General features: G+C 59.8%; 12 protein-coding genes across 12 annotated transcripts; 5 read left to right on the forward strand and 7 right to left on the reverse strand.

The window, feature by feature from the left end:
* Positions 1–129: 129 nt before the first annotated feature.
* On the reverse strand, positions 130–2,975 carry GEF1 (glycerol ethanol, ferric requiring protein; the record flags this gene model as incomplete). The annotated part of the gene is made up of 4 exons (XM_056208447.1): positions 130–494; positions 521–566; positions 593–2,875; positions 2,901–2,975. 4 exons carry the CDS (start codon positions 2,973–2,975, stop codon positions 130–132), a joined length of 2,769 nt encoding a protein of 922 aa, XP_056064422.1.
* Positions 2,976–3,017: 42 nt separating this feature from the next.
* Positions 3,018–6,091, reverse strand: SAC3 (actin cytoskeleton and mitosis protein; the record flags this gene model as incomplete). Its single annotated transcript, XM_056208448.1, has 2 exons — positions 3,018–3,337; positions 3,364–6,091. The coding sequence occupies 2 exons, from the start codon at positions 6,089–6,091 to the stop codon at positions 3,018–3,020; spliced, it is 3,048 nt and encodes a 1,015-aa protein (XP_056064423.1).
* A 59-nt stretch (positions 6,092–6,150) lies between these two features.
* MVES1_003635 (uncharacterized protein) lies at positions 6,151–7,428 on the forward strand (the record flags this gene model as incomplete). The annotated part of the gene is made up of 3 exons (XM_056208449.1): positions 6,151–6,235; positions 6,262–6,636; positions 6,662–7,428. The coding sequence occupies 3 exons, from the start codon at positions 6,151–6,153 to the stop codon at positions 7,426–7,428; spliced, it is 1,227 nt and encodes a 408-aa protein (XP_056064424.1).
* A 59-nt stretch (positions 7,429–7,487) lies between these two features.
* MVES1_003636 (uncharacterized protein) lies at positions 7,488–7,844 on the reverse strand (the record flags this gene model as incomplete). Its single annotated transcript, XM_056208450.1, has 1 exon — positions 7,488–7,844. The coding sequence occupies one exon, from the start codon at positions 7,842–7,844 to the stop codon at positions 7,488–7,490; it is 357 nt and encodes a 118-aa protein (XP_056064425.1).
* Positions 7,845–7,895: 51 nt separating this feature from the next.
* On the reverse strand, positions 7,896–11,264 carry MVES1_003637 (uncharacterized protein; the record flags this gene model as incomplete). The annotated part of the gene is made up of 1 exon (XM_056208451.1): positions 7,896–11,264. The coding sequence occupies one exon, from the start codon at positions 11,262–11,264 to the stop codon at positions 7,896–7,898; it is 3,369 nt and encodes a 1,122-aa protein (XP_056064426.1).
* A 120-nt stretch (positions 11,265–11,384) lies between these two features.
* On the forward strand, positions 11,385–12,382 carry YAF9 (NuA4 histone H4 acetyltransferase complex and the SWR1 complex subunit; the record flags this gene model as incomplete). Its single annotated transcript, XM_056208452.1, has 2 exons — positions 11,385–11,390; positions 11,417–12,382. The coding sequence occupies 2 exons, from the start codon at positions 11,385–11,387 to the stop codon at positions 12,380–12,382; spliced, it is 972 nt and encodes a 323-aa protein (XP_056064427.1).
* A 190-nt stretch (positions 12,383–12,572) lies between these two features.
* PSY2 (Platinum sensitivity protein) lies at positions 12,573–15,035 on the reverse strand (the record flags this gene model as incomplete). Its single annotated transcript, XM_056208453.1, has 1 exon — positions 12,573–15,035. One exon carries the CDS (start codon positions 15,033–15,035, stop codon positions 12,573–12,575), a length of 2,463 nt encoding a protein of 820 aa, XP_056064428.1.
* Positions 15,036–15,475: 440 nt separating this feature from the next.
* On the forward strand, positions 15,476–16,543 carry GLN1 (glutamine synthetase; the record flags this gene model as incomplete). Its single annotated transcript, XM_056208454.1, has 1 exon — positions 15,476–16,543. One exon carries the CDS (start codon positions 15,476–15,478, stop codon positions 16,541–16,543), a length of 1,068 nt encoding a protein of 355 aa, XP_056064429.1.
* Positions 16,544–16,805: 262 nt separating this feature from the next.
* On the forward strand, positions 16,806–21,194 carry MVES1_003641 (uncharacterized protein; the record flags this gene model as incomplete). The annotated part of the gene is made up of 1 exon (XM_056208455.1): positions 16,806–21,194. The coding sequence occupies one exon, from the start codon at positions 16,806–16,808 to the stop codon at positions 21,192–21,194; it is 4,389 nt and encodes a 1,462-aa protein (XP_056064430.1).
* A 184-nt stretch (positions 21,195–21,378) lies between these two features.
* MVES1_003642 (uncharacterized protein) lies at positions 21,379–21,906 on the reverse strand (the record flags this gene model as incomplete). The annotated part of the gene is made up of 1 exon (XM_056208456.1): positions 21,379–21,906. The coding sequence occupies one exon, from the start codon at positions 21,904–21,906 to the stop codon at positions 21,379–21,381; it is 528 nt and encodes a 175-aa protein (XP_056064431.1).
* A 59-nt stretch (positions 21,907–21,965) lies between these two features.
* On the reverse strand, positions 21,966–24,125 carry MES1 (methionine--tRNA ligase; the record flags this gene model as incomplete). Its single annotated transcript, XM_056208457.1, has 1 exon — positions 21,966–24,125. One exon carries the CDS (start codon positions 24,123–24,125, stop codon positions 21,966–21,968), a length of 2,160 nt encoding a protein of 719 aa, XP_056064432.1.
* Positions 24,126–24,214: 89 nt separating this feature from the next.
* On the forward strand, positions 24,215–26,368 carry DUS3 (tRNA-dihydrouridine(47) synthase [NAD(P)(+)]; the record flags this gene model as incomplete). The annotated part of the gene is made up of 3 exons (XM_056208458.1): positions 24,215–24,258; positions 24,286–24,728; positions 24,777–26,368. The coding sequence occupies 3 exons, from the start codon at positions 24,215–24,217 to the stop codon at positions 26,366–26,368; spliced, it is 2,079 nt and encodes a 692-aa protein (XP_056064433.1).
* Between the last annotated feature and the right edge of the window lie 31 nt (positions 26,369–26,399).

Genomic DNA, 26,399 nt, shown 5'->3' on the forward strand with positions numbered 1-26,399 from the left:
CGGCCAACGTATGTACATCAGGCGCCGTGTTCGGTAGGATTGGGTTGGATATAGGTTATCGATGCGCCGCTACTTCGCTATATTCCACTTGCCACGTCCGCGGCTGGAATCAGCGCGTTTATGATACATCTACGGCGTGTCCGGCCCGTGAAACTCCTCGGCCTCATAAATGGGCTCGAGCGGGGCATGATCAGGCTGCCGTGCGGTATTGCGGTGCAGCCAAGCGGGAAGCTGGAGAGCGCTGCACTGCCTAAGGAGCCACACCCATGCACAGTCGAGCGCAACCTCGACATTTCCCGTACCGATCCCAAAATCGACAGATGCCACACCTTCGTCGTCTGAACCCTGTGTCGGCAGTGCAAGATCACGCGCGCGAAGTTCTGCATGCTCTTTGGAAGCGACATGCCGCAGGAGATCCTTGATTGTCACCATACCACGCAGGCCTCCCCGCTCCACAACAAGAATCACACGCGGCCCCATACTTTTGAACATATCTGGCGTGAGCGAAGCACAGACATACCTGCCACCACCTCGAGATCGAGCTCCGCCTGGACAATCAATGGTGTCTGTGGTCAGCATGAGTACAACGTACGGGATCGACGCAAACGCCCAAGTCGACGGTTCGCACCGTGTCCGTCATCGCTGGCGGCATTTCAAACTCCTCCTCTGTAGGCTGCTGCTGCTGCTGCTGCCAGAACCGATTCCAGACGTCGTACGGCGCGGCACTCGTTCGAACAGCGTCGTCCTGAATTACAGCGCTGTTCAGTGCAAATGCTTCGGCACCGTGCGGCGTGAAGAGGCACTGCGTACTGTGCTGCATCGCCTGTGTGTGCCGTAAATTCTGCAGCGTGTACCGTACATCGCGTCGCGAAGCGTACCCAACCAGGGTCGGATCTTCTGCGCTGCGCACCACAGGGAATCCTTTGTAGGAGCCGTGTGCAAGACGTGCGTAGAGCGCGTCGAGATTCATCCCATTGGCATAGAGCATTGCCGGTTTGCGCGTCATGATTGCGCCTACGTCGATCCCAAATACCTGCTCGTCTTTTTCGAGGTAAGGGTACCCGTTGAACTTGATCGAGCGGTCTGAGACGCCGCCGTGCCCGTGCAAGTCCGCAACCAACTTGGCCGTACCGACAACGAGCATAGTAGGGAGGACGTAGGTGAGCGCGCCGGTGAGCTCGAACATGATGACCACCACCGCCACGGTGATTCTTGTGACGCCTGCCATTGCAGCAGCGGCACCAAGCATGGCATATGTGCCTGGCGTGATGCAAGCACCCTCGGCAGGGCACGCAGAAAAGATGTTCCACGTTGGATGCGCTGTTTGGAGCGCCTTGACAAGTATGCCCACCATGCGTCCAAACGTGGCGCCGATTGCCATGGACGGCACGAAAATCCCTGCAGGCACTTTGCATCCATAGGAAAGAGCGACGAAAACAAAGCGCACCAGCGTCGCGACCAGGAGCGAAAAAGCCATGGGCCACTCGTGCTTCTTCTGGCACAGTACATCCGTCTCGCTCGCGCCTTCGCACTGCTGAAAAAGAATCGCGAGCGACTCGCTCATGTCCAGGAAGAGAAACCGATTCCAGTAGGAGACGAGGGCGGTAAGCGTCGCAAGGACGACCGCCTCTATCACCACGAATTCGCTTAGACGCTTGCGCCGAAAGCGCTGCACTTGGAGGTAGTAGCGCACCACATACTCACCGTACAGCCCACCGGCAATCCCGATCACCACGTGAAATACAAGCTCAAAGTAATGCCACTCGTGGTTGTACTCGACCTGGAAGAGGACGAGCTTGCCCGTGCGGTACGGATTCATAAATGACAAGGCCACCGTGCTGGCGAGCGCACATAGAAACGAGCGCCACATGGTCGACGCTGGAAAATGGCTGGTCATCTCCTCGAGGGCAAAAAGCACGCCGCCAATGGGCGAGCCAAACGCAACAGCGACGCCAGCGGCACTTGCGGCGGTGAGCAGCTCGCGGGTTTTTGATTCGCTAGGGACAAGTCGATGCAACAAGGTCGCGACCACGTTCCCGATACAGCATGCCATGTGCACAGCCGGTCCTTCCTTGCCAACGCTCAGCCCAGACGCAATCACAAGCGGCAGCCCGAGACTCTTGATCACGAGCGTGCCAAGGGAGAGAAAGCCGCGGATGTTGAAGCCAGAGAGAACGCATTTGATTTCGCTGATCCCGCTCCCAGCCGCATAGGATGCATAGTGCTTGACAAAGTAGGCGGAAACGCCGACAAATAGGCCAGCACTCGATACGTACACGGCCCAATACAACAGCGACCAGTGCGACCAAACGACCCATTCCGTACACGACACTTCCGGCGCGGCTGCGGTGGTGGCATTCGCTTCGCGGATCAACATCCGCGAAGCCAAATCTACAACAGTGTGCATCGCCCCGCCGCTCGCTGCCTGCGCCGCGGCAGCCACATGCTTCGGGACCTGCGAGCCGCCCGGACCTGCGGGATCAAGCTGCGCCCAGCAGCAAAACTTTTGGTTGAGCCACCAAGCTGACGAGCAGTACCCACGCCGCAGATCTGAAGCCCACTCGGTCACCACGCTAATGATCGCCATGTTGATCCCAATCAGCAGGCCCACGAGAATCACAAGCGCATTTTCCGCGGCGGCGTGCAGCGCTTTGTGCATCTTGCGCAAGAGCGAGCTGGTCCACGCACCTAGTAGCTGCATTACGTGCCGCACATACGTACTGAGCGGAAGGCGCGCAGCAACCATATCAAGCGTGCGCCACACGACAGAGCCCTGCTCCTGCATGCGCTCTGCAAGGCGCTGGACTTGCTCCTCCTGGAACATGACTTTTACGCGCTCACGGCGCCCATCGACGACCCAGTCAATCGTATTGAACTATGTGAGCAAGAAGCACACGTACCTTTTCATAGTGCTTCGTCTCCTCGAGCGGCGCATCGTGCAGGGGGTCGGCGTGCGGCCCCTGAGCTTGCGCCATGGAGCGGAAGCGAGAATGTGGAGGCGTATGGCCGTGTGGAGGCTACGGAGGGCTAGGGAGGAGCGCTGCGGTGGATGCGACGAGGGAGCGCAGCGTGCTGAGCGGCGTGTCGTGCGCAGGAGACGCCGCGGCGCGCTTCGGAGCTATCGCAGTGCGCTTGTTGGGTGGCGAGTGCGTGTTTTCCGCAGGGCGCTTTGTCGGCACGCTCGGCGCGGCGCGCGCGCTGATTTCGGCGATGGCCAGCGCGCCGAGCTTGGCCATTTCCTGCACGTCTGCCGCGGGTATCTGTGGCATGGTATCGCGTGCGAGTAGTACCAGCAGGATAGATAGAACGTGGTCCATATAGTCCAGCAGCGAGAAGGCTATTGTCAGCAGCAGATATACGTACAGTTTGCGTCCTTGGTTGCGAGCGCGGCGTGCTGCAACGCCAAACTCGGCGTCGACGCGGCTTGTGCGCGCGCCATAGTATACAAGGTGCCGTGGAGAGGTATGGAGAGCTGGGGCGCGCATACGTCAAGCTGTGCCGCAACGTCGCGCAGAAACAAGTTTGTGAGCGCGGTCGCGAGGGCAAATGCGTGTGCGGCGTTTGGCATTTCCGAAGCGAGCCGTGCGAGTGTGCCGACGGCTGTGTACCAAGCATCGTATAGCGGCCGCACAGCCGTGTCGTAGCTCGGCGCAGAATCCATGCACCACACTGGATGCACGACGAGCGCGTCGAGTGTGTGGGAAAATTGGGTATCTGCATCGTGCGCTGCGTCGTCGAGCAGGAGCACCTGAATGCGCGACCAAGATGCGCGATGGAGCGCCTTGCATGCAGTGTGTACTTCTGCACGCGTCCACGCAATGAGCATGAGCATCGGGAGCGTGCCGTGGACCAGCGCGCGCTGCGCCGCTGCGAGCCGTGGCTCGACTGCGTGGCCGCACGCAAAAAACACAAGCTGCGCGCGCTGCAGCGAGGCAGGGTTCGCGAGGAGTGCAACGCGTGCGTTGTCGACAGTAAGCAGCTGTGCACCGTGCTCAAGCGCAAATTTACGTACGAGCCACGAAGCGCCGCGGTCATTGTCGTCGACGCAGAGCGCTGCAGTAAAAGACGCATCGTCGGGGGGCGGAATGTCGAGCGCAAGTACATACAGATGTGCGAGCAAGGCATCGATAAATGTGCCGCGCCGCCAGAGCCGATCGCGGCGCAAGGCTACAGTGGAGTATGCATGCGTCATTTCGCGCTCCGACGGGCGCTGCAGCTTGGCCTGCTTTTTCACAGGCGCGGCTTTGCTTGGGTACAGCACGTCGAGCTTTTCGCGGAGAAATGCAAGCCGCGTGGCTTGTGCCGCTCGGTCGCGCGCACGTTGGAGCGTGGCTTGCCACTGTGCCCATGCACCGCGGCACACGCGGCGGCGCGCAAAGACAGTGGCAGCGGCATTGCGCGCTTCGTTTTGCGCCATGTCTTGCACAGGCGCCGCAAAGAGTTCCGCTGCGAGGCGTTGGCTTGTATTGGAAATTAGCTGTGTGCGCTGCGCAATGCGCCGCTGGTGCACCGCGTGCGTTGCAGCGTCATTTGCGGCGCGGTGCACCAGCGGCGCAAGCGTTTCGGCGAGAAGACGCGCCGCAAGCGTGTGTGCGAGGCGAAGCTTGTCCGGCGCGCGGTGCGTTTGGGTATAAGGGCGCGGTGCTGGTGCCCTCGCTGGCACGGGCAGTGTTGGCACGGTGTGCTGTGCAGCAATGCGCGGAGGAGCGTGTTGCCGCGGCGGCGGTACGGCGGGTGTTGTTGATACAGGTGCAGCGTGCACAGTGCGAATCGCCGGCGGTGTTGCAGGCTTTATGTGCGGCGGTACGCTCGGTGTCGGCGCGCTCTGTTGCGCTCCGAGCATGACCGGACAATCGATCAAGTCCTGGCATGTTGCGCCGTTGCGCTTCGCTTCGACCCACGCGCTGAATGCCGGAGGAAAAGATTTGTCCTCGTCGAGCACGCTGGCCTTGTTGATCTTGGCCGTAGCGTCGGCAGCGGTCTCCACAAGCTCGATGCCCAACGACTGCAGGAATGCAGTGCACGCTGCATCGTCGTCCAGTGCTAGCGCCCTAGTAAGAAAAGAAATGGGAACGCCATTGTGTTGCGGCATGTACGCCTTGGCAAGTGCTTTGACGGCGCCGATGCGTACACTGACAAACATGTGCTCGGCAAGGCACGCAAGCAGATACCAAGCATGCATTCCCCGCAGCACGTCAAAGTAGCGTGTGAAAAAGTTGAGTGTCGCTGCTGTATTTCGCGGCGTGCCGCGCTTCTCGAGGATGTTGGAGCGCTGGGCCAATGCGCGGAGCTGCACGGCGAGCTGCAAAGGCTCTGCGCGGAACACGGCGCGCGGCAGCAGCTCGACTTCACGCAGCGTCTCGGGATCACGCGCGTGGAGCAGTAAGTTGTACGCGCGGAATTCGGGCTCGTTGGGCGAGGCGCGCCCAAGCTTGTGCTGGTCGGCGTAGTACTCCATCAGGCTGCGCAGTGTCTTGCGCAGCTGTTCGAGCTCTTGCTGCTCGCTCCATCCCTCTGCGCCAACGCCTCCTTTCCAGTGCAGACACAGGATATGGTAGCGTGCAATGCGCTCGTGGCATGCAATGGCAACGCGCCCCGTATCGTTCTGGACAATAAAGTCTTGTCGAATGGCGCGTGTGCGGTTCCAGAGGAACGGCTGCACGTTGGCAAACGTGGGGTCGCATGGTGCAGCTGGCAGCAAGACATGGAAGAGATAGTCGAGTGTTTTTTGCAGCACACGCGCGGGACGAACTTCTTCGGGCAGCGGCAGTTCGCGGCCCGCTGCAGGGCGGCGGTAGATCTTAACCGCGGCGCCAGGGTCAGCATCGCTCGTTCCCGGCACCATCTCGAGCCGATCAAGCTCTTTCTGGAGCTGGCGCTCTACGCGTTCGTACTCGGGGCACATTTCCTCGCACGTTCCGACGAGTTTGGAAGCATGCTCGAGGGCGCCGGGTTTGTCGGGATCGGGCAGCGTGCCTGCGGCAATATGTGCCGCACGCAGACGTGAATGCTCTGCCTTGAGCCGTGCAAAGCGGACTGCAAGCGCATCCTCACGCGGCTTGAACCGCGCGCGCCGCTCCGCTTCGTCCATGGTGGAAGAAGGCGCACAGACGAGCCCAAGCGGCGCACACCTCCATACCTCCACGCACCATGCCCGACGCTGCGGCGCTGTGGGCGAATTTGCTGGAGAGCGCGCGTGCGCAGGATGCGGCGCCGCGCACAGTGGTTGTGCTGGGTACGTGACGCTGAATCTCACCGTAGGCGAGCCTGGCACGGGCAAATCGACGCTCCTGCACGGCCTGTGTGGTGCGGAGTCAAACGCAAGTGTACTTTCCTACGTGCATACGTCGCTGGACAAGGAGCAACTGCACAATGTAGGCATCTATACATTGCACTCGTCAGACGACGCGGTGCTGTCTACGCTGCCGTATGCATTTCCTCCGGTAGAACGTGGTGACGCACCGTCTGCGTCGTTGGAGCGCATGCGCAATGCCGTGTTTCTCCTCGTGCTGGACACGAGCGCGCCGTGGTCCGTGCTGGCGCAACTCAAGGTATGGCTTGCTAGCATTCGCAGTTTGGTCGACACAGCGCATGCAGACGATGCGCCTAGCGTGCGTGCAGACATGCGCACCCAGTGTACGTCGCGCGCGTACTCACCCAGTATCCTCTTCCTTCGCGCAAGCACCACTCACCGACGGCATGCTCACTACAAACCTAGGCGTCCGCCTAGTGCTGGTGCTGACCAAAACCGATGCGGCAGCCGCGCTCGTCAAGGAGAATCGCGTGCGCGAGGAGCAGCTTGAATACATGGTGCAGGTTCTACGTACGGTGGCGCTTGCATACGGCGCGGGCGTCCTTGGTACATCACAGGCACACCCCGCATCGATGGATACGCTGCGCAGCTATCTTGATCACCTTCTCTTTTCTGTAGCACTGCCGTGGGACGAGCACGCATCGAGCGCGGATCTAGCGGGTTTGTGCATCCCTGCAGGCTGGGATTCCTGGAGCAAGATCCAGGTGCTGGACGAGTCATTCCAGTGCGACGCATATGCGCACGCGTGGGCAGAAGCGATGGAGGGCCGCGGCACGCTCCTGGATGCGCACGCAGACAAGATGCCTCCGCCGCCGACATCGGCCGCGCATATGCACAGCGAAGTGCCCATGCCGGATACACAAGCGTTTCTCGCGCAGCTCCGCGCGCAGCAGTCGTCTAGCGAGGCGGCAGCGTCGCTGCAGTCGACGCTGGACATGCCCGCAGTCGGCGCCGCGATCGCGGCACAGCAGGACATGCGCCTCGAGACGCCACGCAAGCCACGCCGGAGCATGCACAACGATGTGTTGCACGCAGCGCGCGATACGCCCAATGCGACGACGCCAAAACAAACCGAGGTTCTCCACAGTTTCTTCCAGAGCCGTACGTCCCAGTGAGCGCTGACAGCAGTATTGAAAAAGCCAGGGACGCCTGGAGATGATAAATAATTTGGTATCTAGACGGCACGATTTTCTTTCTCGGCCTCGGCCTCGGCGGCACGCATTGCGCGTGTGTGGATGCAAAACGGCACAGGCTCAGGTCCGTGCGCACCATCGTCTTGGTACACAGTGAACGGAGGCAGCGGCGCTCGCTGCTTTAGCCGCGACGCAGGCGCGTGCGCGTCTCGATCAGGACGTTGCGGCGCACGGCGCGGCGTGTGCCCAGCAAGCTGCAGCCGGCGCATCTCCGCACACACGTGCTGAAGAGGCGCCTCGTTCGCTGGCGCCTTGCCCGCGCGCGCGCTGCGCTGCTCGACCTCGCGCGCAGAGAGCGCACGCAAGGGGCGCCTAGGCACGCCACGTCCGCTGCACATCGTTGCGCGAAGCAACACTCGACGCGTATGTCACGTGGTTTGGGTATCGAACTACAGCGAATCCGCCTCGACGCGCTGCTCGTACTCGGCGAGGCGCTGCGCCGCGGTGGGAAAGAGATGGAAGAGCTCGGTGATGGACTCGTGTGCGTGCGGAGCGTCCGAAGCAAGCGCCTCGGCGCCCATCTCGCGTGGCGGCGCAAACTTGGGGCGTTTGCGCGCGCGAGATACTTTTCTGTGCCGCTCTACCGCGGCGTGCATGGCCGAGAGTGTGTCAAAGGAGACGTGCCAGGTCTCGGACGGGCGCAGGAGCACACTGTCGTCGCACGAAGGCACATCCTGCGCTGGCGCACCCTCGAAAAAGAGGCGCATGTCCCCCTCCACGTCGTCGCTCCGCGGCTGACTGCGCCGGGTGGGCGGGCGAAACGGCGCGCTGGTCTGTGGCTCCCACGCGCCGTCTGCACTCGGCAGCGGCGCATGGAAAAGCGGATCGTTGGCAAATGCATAGCCAATCGCCTCTGCGTGAATTTCGGCGCGTGCAGAGGGCGCCTTGTGCGGCAGGACGCGCTCGATAAGCTGCATCGCTTCGCGCAAGCGGTCGGCGCGCGCGAGGGCTGCCGCGAGATGGTTCCAATTGTGCGCGTCGAAAGCGAACCCATCGCGCTTCATGCACACCCAAATCGCAGCGACGCGCTTGTGCTGTCCGGCACGCGAGAGGGCGTCGATGACAATGCTCAGCGGCATGCACAGCATGTTGCGCTGGTACAGTCCCGGCACGCACTGCGCGTCGAACGAGGGGGTCGCTTCGCACCGCTGCAGTGCGTGTGCATACACCTGCTCCCAGATGCGCAGCACGCCGTCCACGTCAGCGGCGCGGCGGTGGGCATTCAGCATGGCCGTCATGGCGCGCGTAGACACCGGCGCGCCGGTGGCGAGGAGGCGCGCAAAGAGCTCGTCGGCCTTGTGCAGCTCGGCGCGGCGCGCGTGTGCGTCGATGAGGGGCACAAGCAGGTCCTCGTACACGTACCCCTGCTCGAGCGCAGGTACGCGGCTCGGCGGCGCGTCGGCGTTGGTCTCGGCTTCGAGGGTGCGCAGGAGAGCAAGGTCGGTCGCAAGCGCGGCGCTGTCCTCGTCGCTGTTGGCGTACGACTTGATGAGCACGCTGTAGGTAACGCGGCTCGGCGCAATTCCCCGCGCGCGCATCTGCTCGACGTACCCACGCGCGGATGCCGTATCGCCCGCGCGCAACAGGGCATGGATCAGCACGGTATAGTGGTACACGGTGGCGCCGCCGTGCGACGCCTGCAGTGCCTCGTCGACGAGCTGGAAAATAGACTCGGCTAGCCTGCGCTGGCCGCTGTCGCACGCACTCGCGAGCACCAAGGCATAGGTGCGCTCATCGGGCAGCATGCCTTGGGAGCGCATCCACAAGAGGCGATCGAGGACGTGGGCAATGGGCGTGCCGCGCAAAACGTGCGCTTTTATAATGGTGGTGTACGACGCCGCGTCGGGCTGAAGCGAGGCCTCTGGCTGCGACTGCATCCAGCGCAAGATGCCAAGCGCCTCGCTCCAGCCGCCCGCCTCGACGTAGGCATTCATCAGTGCATTGTACACGCGGCGCGAGGGGTTGGGGTAGTGCTGCATCAGGGTCGCTGCTCTTTCCGGAACGCGCGCGCGGCCCAGCGCATGGACAAGGTGCACGAGCGTCTCGCTCGTGACCGGCACATTGCGCGTCTCCATCTCGGCAACGAGGCGCATCGCTTCCTCGGCGCGGCCCATGCGCGACGCAAGGCCAAGCATGATGCCGTACATGCGCGGAGTAGGAACTGCGTGCTGTGCGTACGCGTCAAAGACGGCGCGCGCGCGCGCCTCATTGTCGCGCTTGGCAAAAGCGCGCAGGTAGTAGTAGACAAAGAACGAGGGCGGAGTGCCGTGGTGGTGTGTTGCATTGGCGTTGCGCGTGCCGTGAAGCATCGCGTGCATGTCGCCAAACTCGGCCTCGTACATGGAGCGCACGGCATCGGCCATGCCGTGCGAGGATGCGAGGATGAGCTGCGCGCGCCGCGCAAAAGGCTGCTCGCCAGAGAGGGAGAGTGCGGCGAGCCTTGCGTGCATGGCATCGCTATCGCCCATCTCGGCGTGGTACTGCACAAGGATGGTGAGCGTCGAGCGCGAGAGTGATTTCCTCGCATCCAACTGCGCAATTAGCGGCGCAATCACGACACGGCGCCGCTGCGTCTGGATCAGCACGCGCAAGATTTTGCGCAGGATCGGCTCGGGTAAGAGCATGCCTTGGTCGGCCGCTTCAATGGCAATCCGCGCGCCGAGCTCGGGCGTGCCGCGGTTCGCATGCGCGATGGCGAGCAGCGAGATGGCGCGTGTAGCCACACGCGTGCGCTGCTCGTGCTTGAGCAGGTCCCGCACTTTGTCCACGGGGTCGGGAAGCGCGGCAAGGAGCGTATACATCGCTTGGCACACCTTGGGAAAGGCGGGCTGCACGAGGGCGAATACGAGGGGGTGCCTGACGGCCCATGCAAAAAAGTGGGCGGCGGGCGCGCCGAGCTCTGTCGTTCGTGGCGCCTTGGCCAGCGCAAGCGCCAGCTGGACTTGCTCGACGCGATGCAAAAGCACGGCGCGCTGTGCCTTGTATACATTCGTGAGCACTGGATCGGATCGCTGGCGCTGCATATGTCCCGCATCCGCGCGTGTGCGTGTGTGCACAAGCAGCGCTTCGTGCTCGGCTAGCAACGCGCCAAACAAGTCCATCGCAGGCGCTACACGCTCTTGCAAAAGCAGCGTCTCGACTTGGGCGGCTTGCCATGCGGCGCTCGTATCGCGGCACGCATTAAGCCGGCGCTGTATGCGGTGGCCCAGAGTCAGGCGAATATTTTGCAGTGCGCTGGCCGTTTCGCGCGTTGGCGTAAAGGCGATGGTGGTATCGAGAATTTTGCGCACGCTCCGCAGGATATGAACCGCGTCGGCGTCGGCGAGTGCGTCGAGAATAGCGTGCAGCGTCGCTGTGCGCTGTGCAATCTCGCGCATATCCCGCGTCCGTTGGGGCGGCGGAAGTGCAGCAAGCGCCGCTTCAAGAGGGGCGTGTGTTTTGCAAGCAAGGCGCATCCCTGCCTGTGCGCTGCTCGTTGCGCGGCGCACTAACGCGGCAGGCGCGCGAAATGCAGTGACGGTGTGGCGCGATCCAAGCGATATCGGCGCAGTTACATTGCGTTGCACCGCATGGGTATACACGCCGCGCTCCCGTCCAGGAACGCGGCCACACTGATCGGCAAGCGTGCCCGGCGCATATCCGAACAAAACCGGTGGCAGCTCTAATGTATACGACCAGAGCCACTGAAGCGCATGCTGTGTAAACGATGACGAAGTGAAAAATGCCCCGCGATCAAACGCCGCAGCGGCATAGCTCATACGGGCTCTCAGCACGGTCACTCGCCCAGCTCGCCGTCGCGGCGTCGGGGCGACGCACGCTTTTTTCGAGCAGGCCATCGCTTACCTAATCCACCTTTGACCACCATGGCGTCCAAGCGGATGCGTGTATGTTGCCCTGCTGCTCACCCCAGGGAATTGCAGTAGCGCGTCCTATCTTGATTGGATCGACAGCGACTCCGCTGAGTCCGAGTGAGCGTCTGACTGCGCCGCCGGACCATACGCATCGGTGGACTGTCGCGGTGCGCAGCGCAGCGTCGAATCCACTACCGTCCGTTCCTGCGGAAGAGACGGATGGGCCGCGTGATGAGAGTGCCATCGGGACACGCCAACGGGAAAGCGAGCTGGATTTGCACAAGGCCGTTGGCGGCAAGGATGATTTGTCGTATTTCATCAAACGCGTCCAATTCCGTCTCCACGAGACGTACGCACAGCCAACCAGGAGTATGTATCTATGCACACCGCTCACACTAGACATTGATACGGCACCTTTCAGTGTCACCGAGACGGGGTGGGGCGAATTTGAGATCCAAATCAAGCTTTTCTTTGTGCCGGAGGCGTCCGAGAAGCCACTTACGGTGCTGCACCACCTGAAATTGCACGCATGGCCAACGACGCCCATCAGCAGCACTGTTGTTCCGGGGCCCGCTGCTATCTCGGGGCCCAGTCTAAGTGGCACACCGGCCGCATCACTGCCGCGTGTCGTGCACTCGTGGCAGTACGAGGAGATCGTATTCCCGGAGCCGCTCGAGTCGTTCTATGACATTCTAGTTTCGCATCCACCCACGCCCTGGCCTGTCGCGTCTGCACAGGCGTTTGCAGACCCGAAAAGCTACGAAGCGTACCGCGCAGATAGGGAAAAAAACCCGCTGCATCCATTGCACACGCCTACGGGGCATTTGGCCGAGGCGCTCTCCCTCGAGGCGCAGCGCAACGAGGCGGATCGCATCGATCAGGCGCGTGTGAACCTAGTCCGGCAGCTGGACTCGGATCGCGTGCGGCTCATCGAGATGGAACGCAGCGTCGCAGAAGCGCGTGCAAAGATCGCAGCGCTGGAACCGGCGGCACTTCAAGTGCCGCCCGCATCGTCGCCTAGATAGAATGAATACCCTGTACAACACTATACGCAGAAAACGTGCTCTGAGAGACAAATGTATACAGTCGGTGGGGATTGCAGGCCAAGGCACGGCGGAAAGCTGCGCAGGCGCATTGGAATAAGCTCGCCAAGACCTAGCAAAAGCCACTCTTGCCCAGCAGCCAACAGCGCGCTGTGCTGGAGCGCACGCATCGCTACCCACGCTGCCCATTTGCCGAAATAGGCAGCTCTGGTATCATAGGCGCATCACGGCTCGTATGCTTGCGCTTGGCTAGCCGCGCAATCCCATCGTCCTCGTCTGCACTCGCACATTTGCGTCGGCGCATTTTCTCCAGCGACAGATCCAATGTCTCGGTATCGATCTCCTCTTCTTTCCCTTCTTCTTCCTCGTCGTCGTCGCTGTAGGGAACAAGCGGCGTAGCCTCCTCAGACGCGAAATAGTTCTCCTCGTCCCCAGCTTGCAGCCCGTCCAAAGACTCTGGACTCGTCTGTTCCGGCTGCACACCTTCGTGCAGCAGGAAATGGCTAAAACAGGCGCGTGATGCAGGTATGGATGCAAGCCGTTCCATGGCACTCCTGTGCGATGCACGCAGTTCGGACGCAAGCTTTTGCATGTCATTGCGCCGGATCAGCTCAAAAAAGCCCAGCACTGCGGAACTAACCAAATTATCGCGCGGCGCCTCCAATTCAAGTACGCGCAGCATCTCAGCAAGCGCGCCAATAGCGACAAGGTGCCGATGCGTAAACTGGTTGTTCGATGCGAGGCATACACAAAGAACACGCACGGCGGCAAGCCGCAGTGTTTTTTCGCGCGCTTGCAAGAGCGTCAGGCTGTGTTTCAGCACGTCCGAAGTGAGCACGTAAAACTGGCTGCGGAACGAGTGTTGCTGCACGATAAAGCAAAGCAAATCGCACAAGAGGGTATAGAGCATTGCATCGGGGACTGCGTGGCGCTCTACTCGCGCAGGCGCACCAAGCGGCAATGTTTTGAGCGGAGTAAAAAGGGATTCAATGCACGCTTCATACACCCACGTCAAGTAGCGCTCCGACTCTGCACTTTTCTTTTCGTGCTGCTCCTGCGTCACGTCCAGGAGCGACTTGACCATCTCGGCAAGCTGGCCCTTGAGCCCAAGATCCGGCGTGGCATGCAGCAAGTCAACGAGCATGGTCAAAAAAGGCCGCTCGCTGCTATCAAGTTGTCTTTGGACATACTGACGCACACATCCAGCGTCGTACTCCAAGATGACCGATAGCATATACGCGCCGGCATTGCGCACGGTCCGATCTGACTGCGCCAGTGCGTACTCGACGATGCGCAGCACATCGCGCTCGACAAGTGTGCGGAACAAGTTGACCCTGCCGGCCAATTGGACCTGCTTCGCCATCGCGCACAGCTGCTGAAGAAATTGGACCGCCTCGCGTTTTTGGGCCGCGTCGCTATTTGCAACAATCTCCAGGAGCTGCTCGAGGCACCGTGGATTTGTGACGCAGTGTGTCACGATATCGCTCTGGTAAAAGTAGACCAGTGAGCCCATCATCGAAAGCAGTGCGTCGTCCATAAACTGGGCAAATACCACATCCTTTAGGTACACAAGTCGGTACGTCTCGGCAATCTTGGTCTCCATCGTAGCGTCAAAGTCAACGACGTGGTGCTGTACTGTGTGCTGCATAAACTCGCGAAATCCAATCTTCATGGTAGGCAATGCAGGGCTGTATTCAAGCATTCCGATCGCGGCGAAAAACACGTCCTCCTGCAATAGATATTCGACCAGGACGTTGTCATTGACAGTGACCAGCGTGCGCATAATATTGTATAGTCGATGCAGCGCGGCGAGATCCTCACCATGCTCTGCAGCATCGAACTTGGGTATCAGTTTGCGAATGTAATCCGTGGAGAGGACCCACTCGATTGCTTTTTCGCGCGTCAGGACGCTGTGCATGCATGCATCGCGCAAAGCTGCATCAATGTACCCTAGATTGTCCAGCTCGGGAAGGGGCAAAGCAAACGGCGCTCTGCTTGGCGCATCGTCTAGCTCGCCGGAAAACTCGGGGTCCAGTGCACTCTTGCTCTTGTCGGACCAAGCACTGAACGAGACCTCGCCGTTAAGCAAGAAATGGTGCTGTACTTCACTCAGAAATTCCCACACCTCGTTGCACCCCTCCAATTCCTGAAAACTGAGCGCCAGATCCGTGCCGTCGGGCTCGGTCCACACTACCAGGGTATCCTGCTGCCGTTGGTATACGTCTTCTTCGGCGACGGGCGAGCACAAAATAAAATCATCGGTGTCGAGCGACGCGCGCACAACAAGCATGTACGATTGTGGCGCGTCTAGCACGGGGGCAGCGGCATCTGCAACATCGCCGATCGATTCACAAAACTCTTCTTTGCGCACCACCAATAGCGCCTCGTCTTTCTCCTCGTTATATACGCCTGCACAGTAGCCCGTCCCACAATCCATCCAAGCCTGCCCCTTGAGCGCATACAGCTTTACACGGCGGCCCGAGCCGCACTGGTGGAAATTGCCGCGCGTGACGGTCGAGGAGAAGAGTAGTTGGGTGGGCGCGTCCGATCCTTCGCCCTGCTCGGTGGGCGGCGCGAAATCCCGCAGCGGTTCAGACGCGTCATCCACATGATCGCGCTGCAGCGCCTGCTGCATTGGAGCACAACTCCAGCTCACCTATGGTTACGCTCGGATCAACCAATGCGTGACCAAGCAGCGCGTTGCCAAACGCACGCGACGCGCTGCGTCGCGTCGCTGTGGCAAAACCACGTGGCGCCGCGTGCGCAGGGGCAAACGAAACGCACGAATGCATCGGACAAGTCTTTGGCTGCGCATTGATAAGCGCTTAACCAATCGGGCGCGCCACGGGGTAAATTATCGAGGGGGAGTGATAAGTGAGCGGCACAAATGCAAATTTGTTTGATTAGAGAAACGACGCCTTGCGTTCTGTGGCTAAAAGTCACATGCAAATCGCCTGTACAGGCCAGGTGCGGGTTTTATTTGCTTGGCACGGTGGGTCGGCGGGGCCAGCCGGTTCAGTGGTGTGCTGGTGTACTTAAAAACGACGACTCCCCAATACACCATCGTATTCCCGTATGACTGCTGTCCCAAAAAACTCTACCCTTCTTGCACCGTATCTGGATCTGCCCCAGCGGGGCATGATTGCCGCTGAATACGTCTGGCTCGATGCTGACGGCATGCCGCGTGCGAAGACGACAACCCTTCCCGGCCCCGTAAAGTCCATTGCTGACCTCAAGGAGTGGAACTTTGACGGTTCCTCCACTGGCCAGGCATCTGGCGAAAACTCGGATGTGTATCTGCGCCCGATCGCGTATTATCCGGATCCCTTCCGTGGTGGTGACAACTTGCTGGTCCTTGTCGAGTGCTACAACAATGACGGCACGCCAAATAAGGCCAACTACCGTCACAATGCTGCAAAGATCTTTGAGCAGGTCAAGGATGAAAAATGCTGGTTTGGTATTGAACAAGAATACTCGTTGATGGGTTTGGACGACAGGCCCTATGGCTGGCCCGTAGGCGGTTTCCCTGGCCCGCAAGGCCCCTACTATTGCGGTGTCGGCGCCGGCCGTGTCGTTGGCCGCGATCTCGTTGAAGCGCATTACCGTGCATGCTTGTACGCTGGCATCAACCACTCGGGCATCAATGCCGAGGTGATGCCGTCTCAATGGGAGTTCCAAGTTGGCCCTTGCGAAGGGATTGAGATGGGCGATCATCTCACCATGGCGCGCTACATCTTGCTGCGTGTCGCAGAAGAGTGGGGCGTCAAGGTCTCGTTCCACCCGAAAGCAGTGCCAGGCGACTGGAACGGTGCTGGCTGCCACACCAACTTCTCGACGCTTCGGATGCGCGAGGAGAATGGCATGAAAGCGATTGAGCTTGCGATTGAGAAGATGAGCCAACGTCACACGGAGCACATTGCCGTCTATGGCGATGATAATGAGCTGCGCCTGACTGGCCGCCACGAGACGGGCCACATTGGCGAGTTTTCTGCTGGCGTTGCGAACCGCGGAGCATCGATTCGCATTCCTCGCCACGTTGCGGCACAGGGCAAGGGCTATCTGGAAGACCGCCGCCCCGCGTCCAACATTGATCCCTACCGTGTGACGGGCATCATTGCGGAGACGGTTTTGCTGACTCCGTAATTACACGCTGAACTTTTTTGGTCATGATCGTAATTTGTTTCCGTCTATCGCTACGTGATGCGACACTGGATCCATGTCGCGGGCGTGCACAAACTGTGTAGTCTAGATACGCAACACTGCTTGCTTTATCCCCCCACACGCTCTGAACACTAGAGCCCCTCTTGCCGAGGCGGGCCATCCCTCGTGTTCATCACGTGGATGCCTCCACATAGCTGTGCGCACGTTGTCCAATGCCCCCTGCGTAGTTTCGTCCGTGCATGCCATGGAGCGCACAAACGTGCACGCCGCGCCGGCACGCTTACCGAACCACGATGGCGTACTAGTATCGTTTATGCTGATAATTGACGGAATTGTCGGAACTTCGTTTGCGCTACTGCGCTTGGCGCGATGGTTTCTTACATTTGCCTCCCTCACCGTCCCCAGTGCCGTGTACAAAGTGTTGCATTATACCCTTACTCTGCGCTTGAGTTTCGCATTTCTCATTGTCGTCCTCATCAGCGTCTCTGCCATTTTGCTTGCATGGCTGCGGTACCGCCACTGGAACCGGTACGAGAAATTCCGCGACGAGCCGATCCGCAAAAATGAAAATGCGTACCATTTGCACCCGGATGTCGCACACAATGCGGTCGGAGAAGACCGCGGCAATTTTCACTGGTACCTGGATGAGTTTTTACAGGCCATCCGAATTTTTGGCTTTCTCGAGCGCCCCGTATTCCACGAGCTTGCGCGGCATTTGCAAACGCGACGTCTTGTCGCGGGCGACGTACTAAGTCTAGACTCGGACTACTCTTTCTACATTGTTGTCGACGGGAATGTGCAGGTATTCGCGCCGTCTGGAAAGCCGTCTGCGTGCCCCCCAGGGTCCGAGCCCCAGGATGCATACCAACTTGTCAACGAAGTCGAACGAGGCGGAACACTGAGCAGTCTCTTTACCATCCTGCGTCTTTTTACCGAAAATGTTCAGCTCCGATTTACGCAGGACACACCGGACATCACACATGACGCCCACTCGCAGTCAGCGCCGCCGCATCTCTCGCCCTCCTCGGTGCTGAACAATGCGGCGTCGCACCATGCGCAAGACGCAAGGCCAGACACATTCGAGCACTCGACCTTGGACCTCTCCGAGTCCATGGCGGCTGTATCGCCGCTCCTAGGGCCCATGAGTCCGTCCTTGTCGTCGTTTGGTGCCCCTTCATGCTCCGCTACCGCGTCGCAGCAGCCCCCACTTGCCGATATGGCGCCGGGCTCGATGGCGCGTGCGACGGTAGACACCACTGTTGCTGTGATTCCTGCCGAGGCATTCCGACGCCTCACGGCCAAGTTCCCCAGCGCCGCCTCGCACATTGTCCAGGTCATCCTCACTCGCCTTTCGCGCGTAACATTTCACACCGCGCACCGGTACCTCGGCCTCACGCGCGAAGTGATGCAGACGGAAAAAGCGATCAATGAGTACGCAAAAGTCTTTTTGCCGTCCATATTCTATGAGCAGGGCGCGATCGAGCAGCTGCGCCGCCGGTTCCGTTCCAATCCCTCGTCGGGTTGGGCCAATACGCCCGTCTCGCCGCTGGACCGCGACGCACCGTGGCTCAATTCGCCGCCTGCAACCATGCCACGCTCGCGTGTTGTCTCGCACGCTGCAAGTGCCACACTCCATGCCCAAGAAAACGGCGACGATGCGCTGCCCCAACTGCACACGGCCGTAGGACCGGGCGACTTGCACAGCATGATTTCCACGCTCGAAGAGCCCGCTTTTTTTGAGCACTCGTCGCGCCATCCATCGATTGCTCTGCGCTCAGATATGCGCGAGGCGTCGAGCCGCGCGCGCCCTGACGACATTACGGCGTGGGCAAACAACGTCCCGCTCGATCTTCGCGAAGAAGTGATGAACTGCATTGCAAGCAGCATTGGGCTCACGCAAGCGGTGATCCAAGAAGCTCCGAGCACGAATGCAAGCCCCTACTTGAGCGGCCAAGACGCTCTGCACCGCAATGTGTACACCGGCCTTTCTGGCCTCGGCATGTCGACAGCCAGCGAGGATAGCACGAGCGCAACGAGCCGCGCCGATTTTTCCAGCGCGAACATCGACGGTGCACAGAATGGCGTGGAGATCCGCTTTTTTCATGCGGGTGAGTACCTCGTCCATGCAGACGAGCAGAATGCAGGCCTCTTTTACGTGATCGACGGCTTCCTCGACCTATCGCTGCAGCAAACCAATGTAGACGATGTGCCGGAGAAGCAAAAGTCGAAACACGAAAAGACGTCTCGCGAGGCGGACTTGGAAGAGATGCACGACTCCAGATTTTACGTGCCGCCTCCTTCGCAGGTCGGCAATGCACTGGACGGAACGGCAGAAGAAACAAAGAAGAAGCGCGCGCATTCAGACATGACTGGACAAGCACGCGAGCAGCGCTCGGCGCAGTTTCTATTTAGCATTGGCCGCGGCGGTATCGCCGGGTATCTATCGAGTTTGCTTGGCGTGCCGAGCTACGCAGACATTGTTGCCAAGACCGACGTATACGTCGGCTATCTTCCCGTCAAGGCACTTGAGTGCCTCGTCGAGAAGCGTACAAATGCGCTGCTGACCCTCTCCAAGCGCCTCTTGTCTCTTTTGCCTCCGCTCATTCTGCACATTGATGCGGCGCTTGACTGGCAGCAAGTCGATGCTGGGCAAGTCATTTACCGCGAAGGCGACGTGAGCGACAGCATCTATATTGTGATCAACGGCCGCCTGCGCGCCATCACAGACCACGGAAAAGATGGCGAGCTGGAAATTTTGGGTGAGTACGGCCAGGGCGACAGTGTCGGCGAGCTTGATATGATCACCAACAGCCGCCGCGCCAAGACCGTGCACTCGATCCGCGATTCGGAGCTGGCAAGGATGCCCATCACGCTCTTCAACGCTATTTCGGTGTGGCATCCGCCCATCACGATCCAAGTGTCGCGCCTGATTGCGCGGCGCATGCGCCGCGAGCTAGGCCCCAAAAAAGGCAGACTGAACGACTTACCGACGCACGTTGCTGGCGTTTCAAGCCTGGGGCGCAGCACCCTGAATTTAAAAACGGTTGCGCTCCTCCCCTCCTCGTTCCAAGTCCCGATCGTCGAGTTTGCGCGCCGATTACAAGCGACGTTTAAAGAGATGCGCGGCTCGACCATCTTCCTCAATCGGCATACGATCATGCGTGCGCTTGGAAGGCATGCATTCTCGCGCATGGGCAAGCTCAAGCTCGCTGGATGGCTCGCGCACCAGGAGCAGATGCACAGGCTCGTGGTCTACGTTATCGATACATCCGTCGGCTCTTCCTGGGCACAAACCAGCATACGCCAAGCAGACTGTATTCTCCTCGTGGGCTTTGGCGACGATCCGAGGGTGGGCGAATTCGAGCGGCTTTTGTTGAGCGTCAAGACCACCGCTCGCAAAGAGCTCGTCTTGCTCCACGCAGAGCGCAGCGTCCTGCATGGCTCGACGCGCGAATGGCTGCGTACGCGCCCATGGATTAGTGCACACCACCACGTAGAGATGGCGGGCTTGGACGTGCCGCAAACGGCCGCGCCTACCCTCCCCCCCGACGATCCACGCCCTGTCAGGGCACTGCGCAGCCTCAAGGAACGGCTCGAGACGCGTATTGGGCGCGGCAAAACGCGCTCGCGCGTCGCGACCATCAGGCCCGTGCACTTCAACGATTTTGCACGCCTCGCGCGCCGGCTTTGCGGTACGAGTATTGGGCTCGTGCTTGGCGGCGGCGGCGCGCGTGGCTGTGCGCATGTCGGTGTGCTGCGTGCGATGGAAGAGTATGGTATTCCAATCGATATGGTCGGTGGCACGAGCATTGGGTCGCTTGTTGGCGGTTTGTACGCGCGCGATGGCGACGCAGTATCGAGCCACGGGCGCACCAAGCGGTTTGCCGGCAGGATGGCGAGTCTCTGGCGTTTTGTAACGGATTTGACCTACCCTCTTGTCTCCTATACCACCGGCCACGAATTCAACCGCGGTATTTTCAAGTGCTTTGCCGATACGCACATCGAGGACATGTGGCTTCCCTTTTTCTGCAATACGACCAACATCACATGGAGTCGGATGGAAGTGCATACAAGTGGGTATGCGTGGCGGTATATCCGTGGGAGCATGACACTTGCAGGGATTGTTCCGCCGCTAATCGACGATGGGCATATGTTGGTCGATGGCGGGTACACCGATAATTTGCCAGTGGGCGTAATGATGGCGCTCGGCGCTCGGACTGTATTTGCGGTCGATGTGAGCAGTATCGACGACACGAGTCCGCAACATTACGGCGATACCTTGTCGGGCTGGTGGGTCCTTCTTAGCCGGTTCAATCCATGGAGCAAGATGTGGAAAGTTCCGGGCATCCCGGATATTCAATCGCGACTTACGTATACAACGTCTGTGCGCATGCTCGAGGATGCAAAGAGTATGGACAACTGCCTGTACTTGCGCATGCCCGTCGAGCAATATGGTACACTCGAGTTTAGCAAGTACGAGGAGCTTCTTCAGGCGGGGTATGTATCGACGCATGCAGCGCTGCGCAAGTGGGACGAAGAGCATCGTTTGCCGTCGGATGCGGACAATGTCGATGCAAAAACGACGGATGACAAGGATTCGGGAGGCGTCCGTGCGCGACGAAATAGTTTCTAGATATGCTAATTGGATTGCTGTAGGCTGTGTGCGCGTTTGCCAGTGTCGCGGTGTGGGTGTGGGATGCAGCGGAGGCGGACATGGTGCAGATCGGCAGGGACCGTACACTCTACGATGTTTGCAGGTGCTTCGCGCAATGGCTTTGCATAGCACAACCCTTCCTACAAACAGGGTACTACAATACCTACTCGTCCTCCTCCTCGGGAAGCTGCGCCGCCATTTTTAGTGCCTGCGCCTCGTCCCCATAATGGTGGTGCCGCTTCTCCTGAAACTCGGCGTGGTGGAGCTGCTGAGTCCCTTTTTCGGTAAAGGATGGCGCAGGCGCCACGGCATGCGGCGCCACGAGCGGCACACTTGCTGATTGCTGTGCATTGGCCTTTGTATTTGCCGCGACTTGCTCCCGATCCAAGAGATCGTCATCGCGCACAACAGACGCAGTACGTGGCCGCGCATCTGGATCCATATCGAGATCAAACCCCTCTTCTTCCAGCGGCGGCGCACTGGTGCTATGCACAAACGGCGTTTTGGGCTCGTCGATTTTCATGCGCGCCGCTGTATTGTCGCGCTCGTACTGATTGACATCCAAATTTCCCTCGTCCCAGTGTAGCTGACTCGATCCACTAGCGTTTTCAGCCACCGGCTGCTTGTTCTTCAATATCCCCCGCGGCCGCGGCGCGAGGGCAGATTGGATGGGCTCGCGTTTTGGCGGCATGGGGAGACAAAGTGGCCACCCGAGGTCGGGGATACATCGGGCAGATCGGGCCTATGGAACTATGCGAGCTGCGCGCCGGCCGTCTGTGCGGCGAGTGCGGCGTCGGTGGCCGCCTGCAGCTTGTTCTTGAGCACGAGCAGTTTGTGAACTGCGCCGTCTAGCTCTTCTTGTGGTGTATCCTTCTTGTCTTTCAGCTCACGCACCGCATCGCCCTGCTGCTTGACTTGTTCCTCCATCGCCCGCATTTCGTCCGTCTTGGACAAGCTCGCCTTTTGCTTCTCTGTCGCCTTGCGTGCCTTTGCCGCTGCCTTTTTGCTTATTTGTGGCGCTGCTGGCTCGCTGCTATCGCCGCCAAACTGATCGCGCCACGCTTTTGCTTGCTTCTCGTCGATCTGCTTGAACAAGTGGGCGGCCTTTCCGACCATATGGCCGGGCAAAAGATCAAGCGCAAAGCGCCCATCCACCGGAATTGCGCGCGGAGGCGCGTTTAGCTGTGCCAGTATTTGGTCTGCGGTCTGCGGCATGAAGGGATGCACGAGCGCGGAAAGAATCCAGATCAAATTCACGGCGACGAGAAGCAAAGCGTCGCAGGTCGCGCGGTGGTCGGCGAACAGCGCATTGTCGAGCCCTGCTTCCGAAAGCAGCAGATTTCCGCGTGCAGAGATGGCCATCATGGTATTCAGGCCTGCGCGCAGCTTGCCTACGTCCATATACTCGACATACTGGTGCAAAAGGTCGTTGATGTCGCGTGTAAAGCGCAATACAATCTCGGAAAACGGCGTTTTGGGCGGCACTTCGGGTGCATTGGCAGGCGCGGCAGCGAGTGCACCTTCGGTGCCTGGTCGTAGACCCATGCCTTCGGGAATCGACGGCAGACGCCCATCGTACTTTTTCATAAACGTCACGACGCGGTTCACAAAGTTGCCCAGGTTCTTGAGCAGCTCCGAGTTGTTGCGTGTGACGAAATCGTGCCAGACAAACTGGCTATCGGAAGACTCTGGCCGCGTGGCGAGGAGGTAATAGCGCCAGACGGATGGGGAGACACCGATGGAGCCAGCCTTGTCGCCAAACACGCCGACATTGCGCGACTTGGAAAACTTTCCGCCCTCGTACTGCAGGTATTCGGTAGTGTTGATATGGTGCAGCATCGTCCATGGATCGCCGCTGCCCATGAGACACGACGGGAAGATGACCGTGTGGAAACGGACATTGTCTTTGCCCATAAATTGGTACAAGTCCACAATCTCCGGATTCTTCCACCACTGCTCCCACGCAGGCGTATAGTTTGCCGTGATGCTGGGGTAGCCGATAGGCGCATCAAACCACACATAAAGCACCTTCTCCTCCATACCTTTTATTGGTACGGGAACACCCCACTTCAGATCGCGTGTGAGGGAGAATGGACGGAGGCCTTCTTTGAACCAAGACTCGGTGATGAGCGTGCCGTTCGAAGACCACTGTCCTTTCTTGGCCATCTCTTTCGCCCATGCTTCAGTGCGTGGTTGCAAGGTATCTATCCGCAAAAACATGTGGCGCGATTCGCGCAGCTCTGGCTTGGTCCCACACAGCTTACAGCGCGGCTTGATCAGCTCCGCTGCATCGAGCAGCTGACCACACTTGTCGCACTGGTCGCCGCGCGCATCGTCGTAGCCGCATTTTGGACACTGCCCTTCTACGTAGCGGTCCGCCAAAAACCGGTCGTCCTTCGCACAGTAGAGCTGTGTGATGGCACGCTCCTCCAGAAAGTTATTCTTGTTCAGTTTCAGGAATACGTCCTGCGCAATCTCTGTCTGCATCGGAGTCGTCGTACGCCCAAAAAAGTCAAAGCCGATCTGGAACCACTCGTACACCTGCGCATGGAGCTTGTGGTACTTGTCGACAAGCGCCTGCGGCGAGACGCCGTCTTCGAGTGCTTTCGTCTCCGTCGCCGTGCCGTACTCGTCCGTGCCGCAAATATAGAGGGTGTTGTTATTTTTAGTGCGTGAATAACGCGCAAAGACGTCGGCAGATAGCGTCGAGCCGATAATGTTGCCCAAGTGCGGCACATTATTCACGTACGGCAATGCGGAAGTGACGAGAATGTTTTTTTGGCCGTGCTGCGGAAGAATTTTATCGGGATGATTTTCTGACGTGGTCTGCATAAGCACATGTTTCGATCCATTCACATGCCGCTTGAGCCCTTCCACAGGCGCCGGGACGGTTGCAAACGGCGTCGCCATCGTCGTTCGAAACGAGTCGTAAGACGCCTCGGCGAAGAAAGTAGTCACGTGTACGAAAATGGATGCGCGTGCATCGTTGCCTGCACACGATGGCGGCGACGTACATGACTGGCATTGCGGCGGTAAAAGAGCGGTAGGTGTGGCGAAATGCTAATGACAGCTATGTGCTGAACTCGTGGCCCTCGCGCAGTGTGCGTATCAAAGACGGGGCGCCCAGTATCCTTCCCGAAGTCAGTACGAGCGAACCTTCAAGCGACGCACGGCCACAAAAACGGGCGCGCGGCCAGAACAAAGGGCGCACGTTTGCGAAAACGGGCGATCAAGTGAGTCTCTGTTCGCAGATTGCGCAAGGAGGAGAATGCGCGTTTGGCGAGCAGTGCCGCCTTGGCCATGACCTGTGTGCGTACCTGGAGCACAAGCCACGCGATTTGTTTCGCTATGCGTCGCCCGCGCACGATGCGGACCGTGATGCGTGGCTTGAGCAGCAATTTTTGCACGCGGCTGCGCTCGATGCAGGCGATCTTCCTGCGCCTGGACCGTGTGACGACGTAGTCCAGCAGTCGCTGGACTACACCACGAGCTGCCCGTATTATGAAACGCGAGGTACGTGCCCTGCAGGCTGGAAATGTAGGTTTCTCGGGGCACATGTAGTGCGTGTGAGTGGATCGCGTGCCGCTGCAGGCGATGCGGCGCAAGGTACATTCCAAACGGGCCTGACGCTGCACACGGATTTGGAACGCGTTGCAGCGTGGGAGGCGCAGCATCCCTCGGCGCGTGCAAACAACGGGAGCGACGAGATCAACTGGGTGTCTGGTGCACAAATGCGTGCGCTGCGGCTACACAAGTACAAGTACGAGCGTGCGCCGGCGATCGTTGCGAAGCTGCAAGACGAGGCGCGCTCCGCAAACGGCGAGGCAGGAAAAGGCGCACTGGTCGTCGACTACGCGTACGAAGCAGCGCTTGCCCAGGAGCGCGCGCGCGCACCGAGCGGCGCCGACGCGACGGAAGAAGCGCTCGAGGAGCACGCCAATGCGCTGCGCAATGTGCGACCGAGCGACGATGCGGCGGATTTGGCGCGCGTGCGTGCCGCGGAGAAACGGCGCCTGCAATGGCATGGCGAGCTGTACCTTGCGCCGCTGACCACCACTGGAAATCTTCCGTTCCGCCGCATCTGCACCACGTTTGGCTCCGATATCCACTGCGGCGAGATGGGCATGGCCGAGTCGTTCACCAATGGCCACGCGTCCGAATGGAGCCTCACCCGTCGCTGGGACGGAGAGCGCATTTTTGGCACGCAGGTATGTGGTGCAAAGCCCGAGTACCTTGTCCCTGCTGCCGAGGTGCTTGCGCGCGAAATCGGCTCCGGCCTGGACTTTGTCGATGTCAACTGCGGCTGCCCTATCGACTTGGTGTACAACAAAGGCGGCGGCTCCGCGCTGCTCGACCATGCGAATAAGCTCGGGCGTATTGTGCGTGGGATGAATGCTGCGCTTGGTGAGATCCCGCTCACCATCAAGTTGCGCACCGGCACCTCGGCGAAACAAACCACGCACAAGATTTTTGCGCGCGCACAGACCGAGTGGGGCGTGCAAGGTGTCACGCTGCACGGCCGCACGCGCAAGCAGCGGTACAAGAATGATGCCGACTGGTCGTATATCGGGACGTGTGCCGATGCACTGCGCGAATCTGTGCGTGCGTGGAACGAAGAAGCGGTACATGCCGACATGCCGGAAATGCAGCCGGTCCCGATCTATGGGAACGGCGACGTGTACAGTTGGCAAGATTACTACAGGCACATGGAGGAGACGCGTGTCGACGGCGAGATGATTGCGCGCGGCGCGCTGATCAAGCCGTGGATCTTTACCGAGATCAAGGAGCGCCGCGACTGGGATATCAGCAGTCGCGAGCGGCTCGATATGGTGCGCCAGTTTGCCGAGTATGGCCTGACGCATTGGGGCGCAGACACGCAAGGTGTCAATACGACACGCCGCTTTTTGTGCGAGATGCTATCGTTTACGCACCGCTATATACCGATTGGGATCTTGGAGCATGTGCCTGTGCGCATGAACGACCGCCCGAAACCGTTCCAGGGGCGCGACCCCCTCGAGTCGTTGCTCAGTAGCCCGAGCGCACAAGACTGGGTCCGCGTCTCGGAGCTCTTCCTCGGCAAGGCGCCGCAACACTGGCACTTTATGCCCAAGCACAAGTCCAACAGCTTTGGCGACGCGGCGCTGGAAGGATAGTCACGTGTATAGCAGCATCTCCTTTTCTCCA

The sequence above is a fragment of the Malassezia vespertilionis genome, chromosome 8, assembly GCF_029542925.1.
Source record: "Malassezia vespertilionis chromosome 8, complete sequence".
Lineage (NCBI taxonomy): Eukaryota > Fungi > Basidiomycota > Malasseziomycetes > Malasseziales > Malasseziaceae > Malassezia > Malassezia vespertilionis.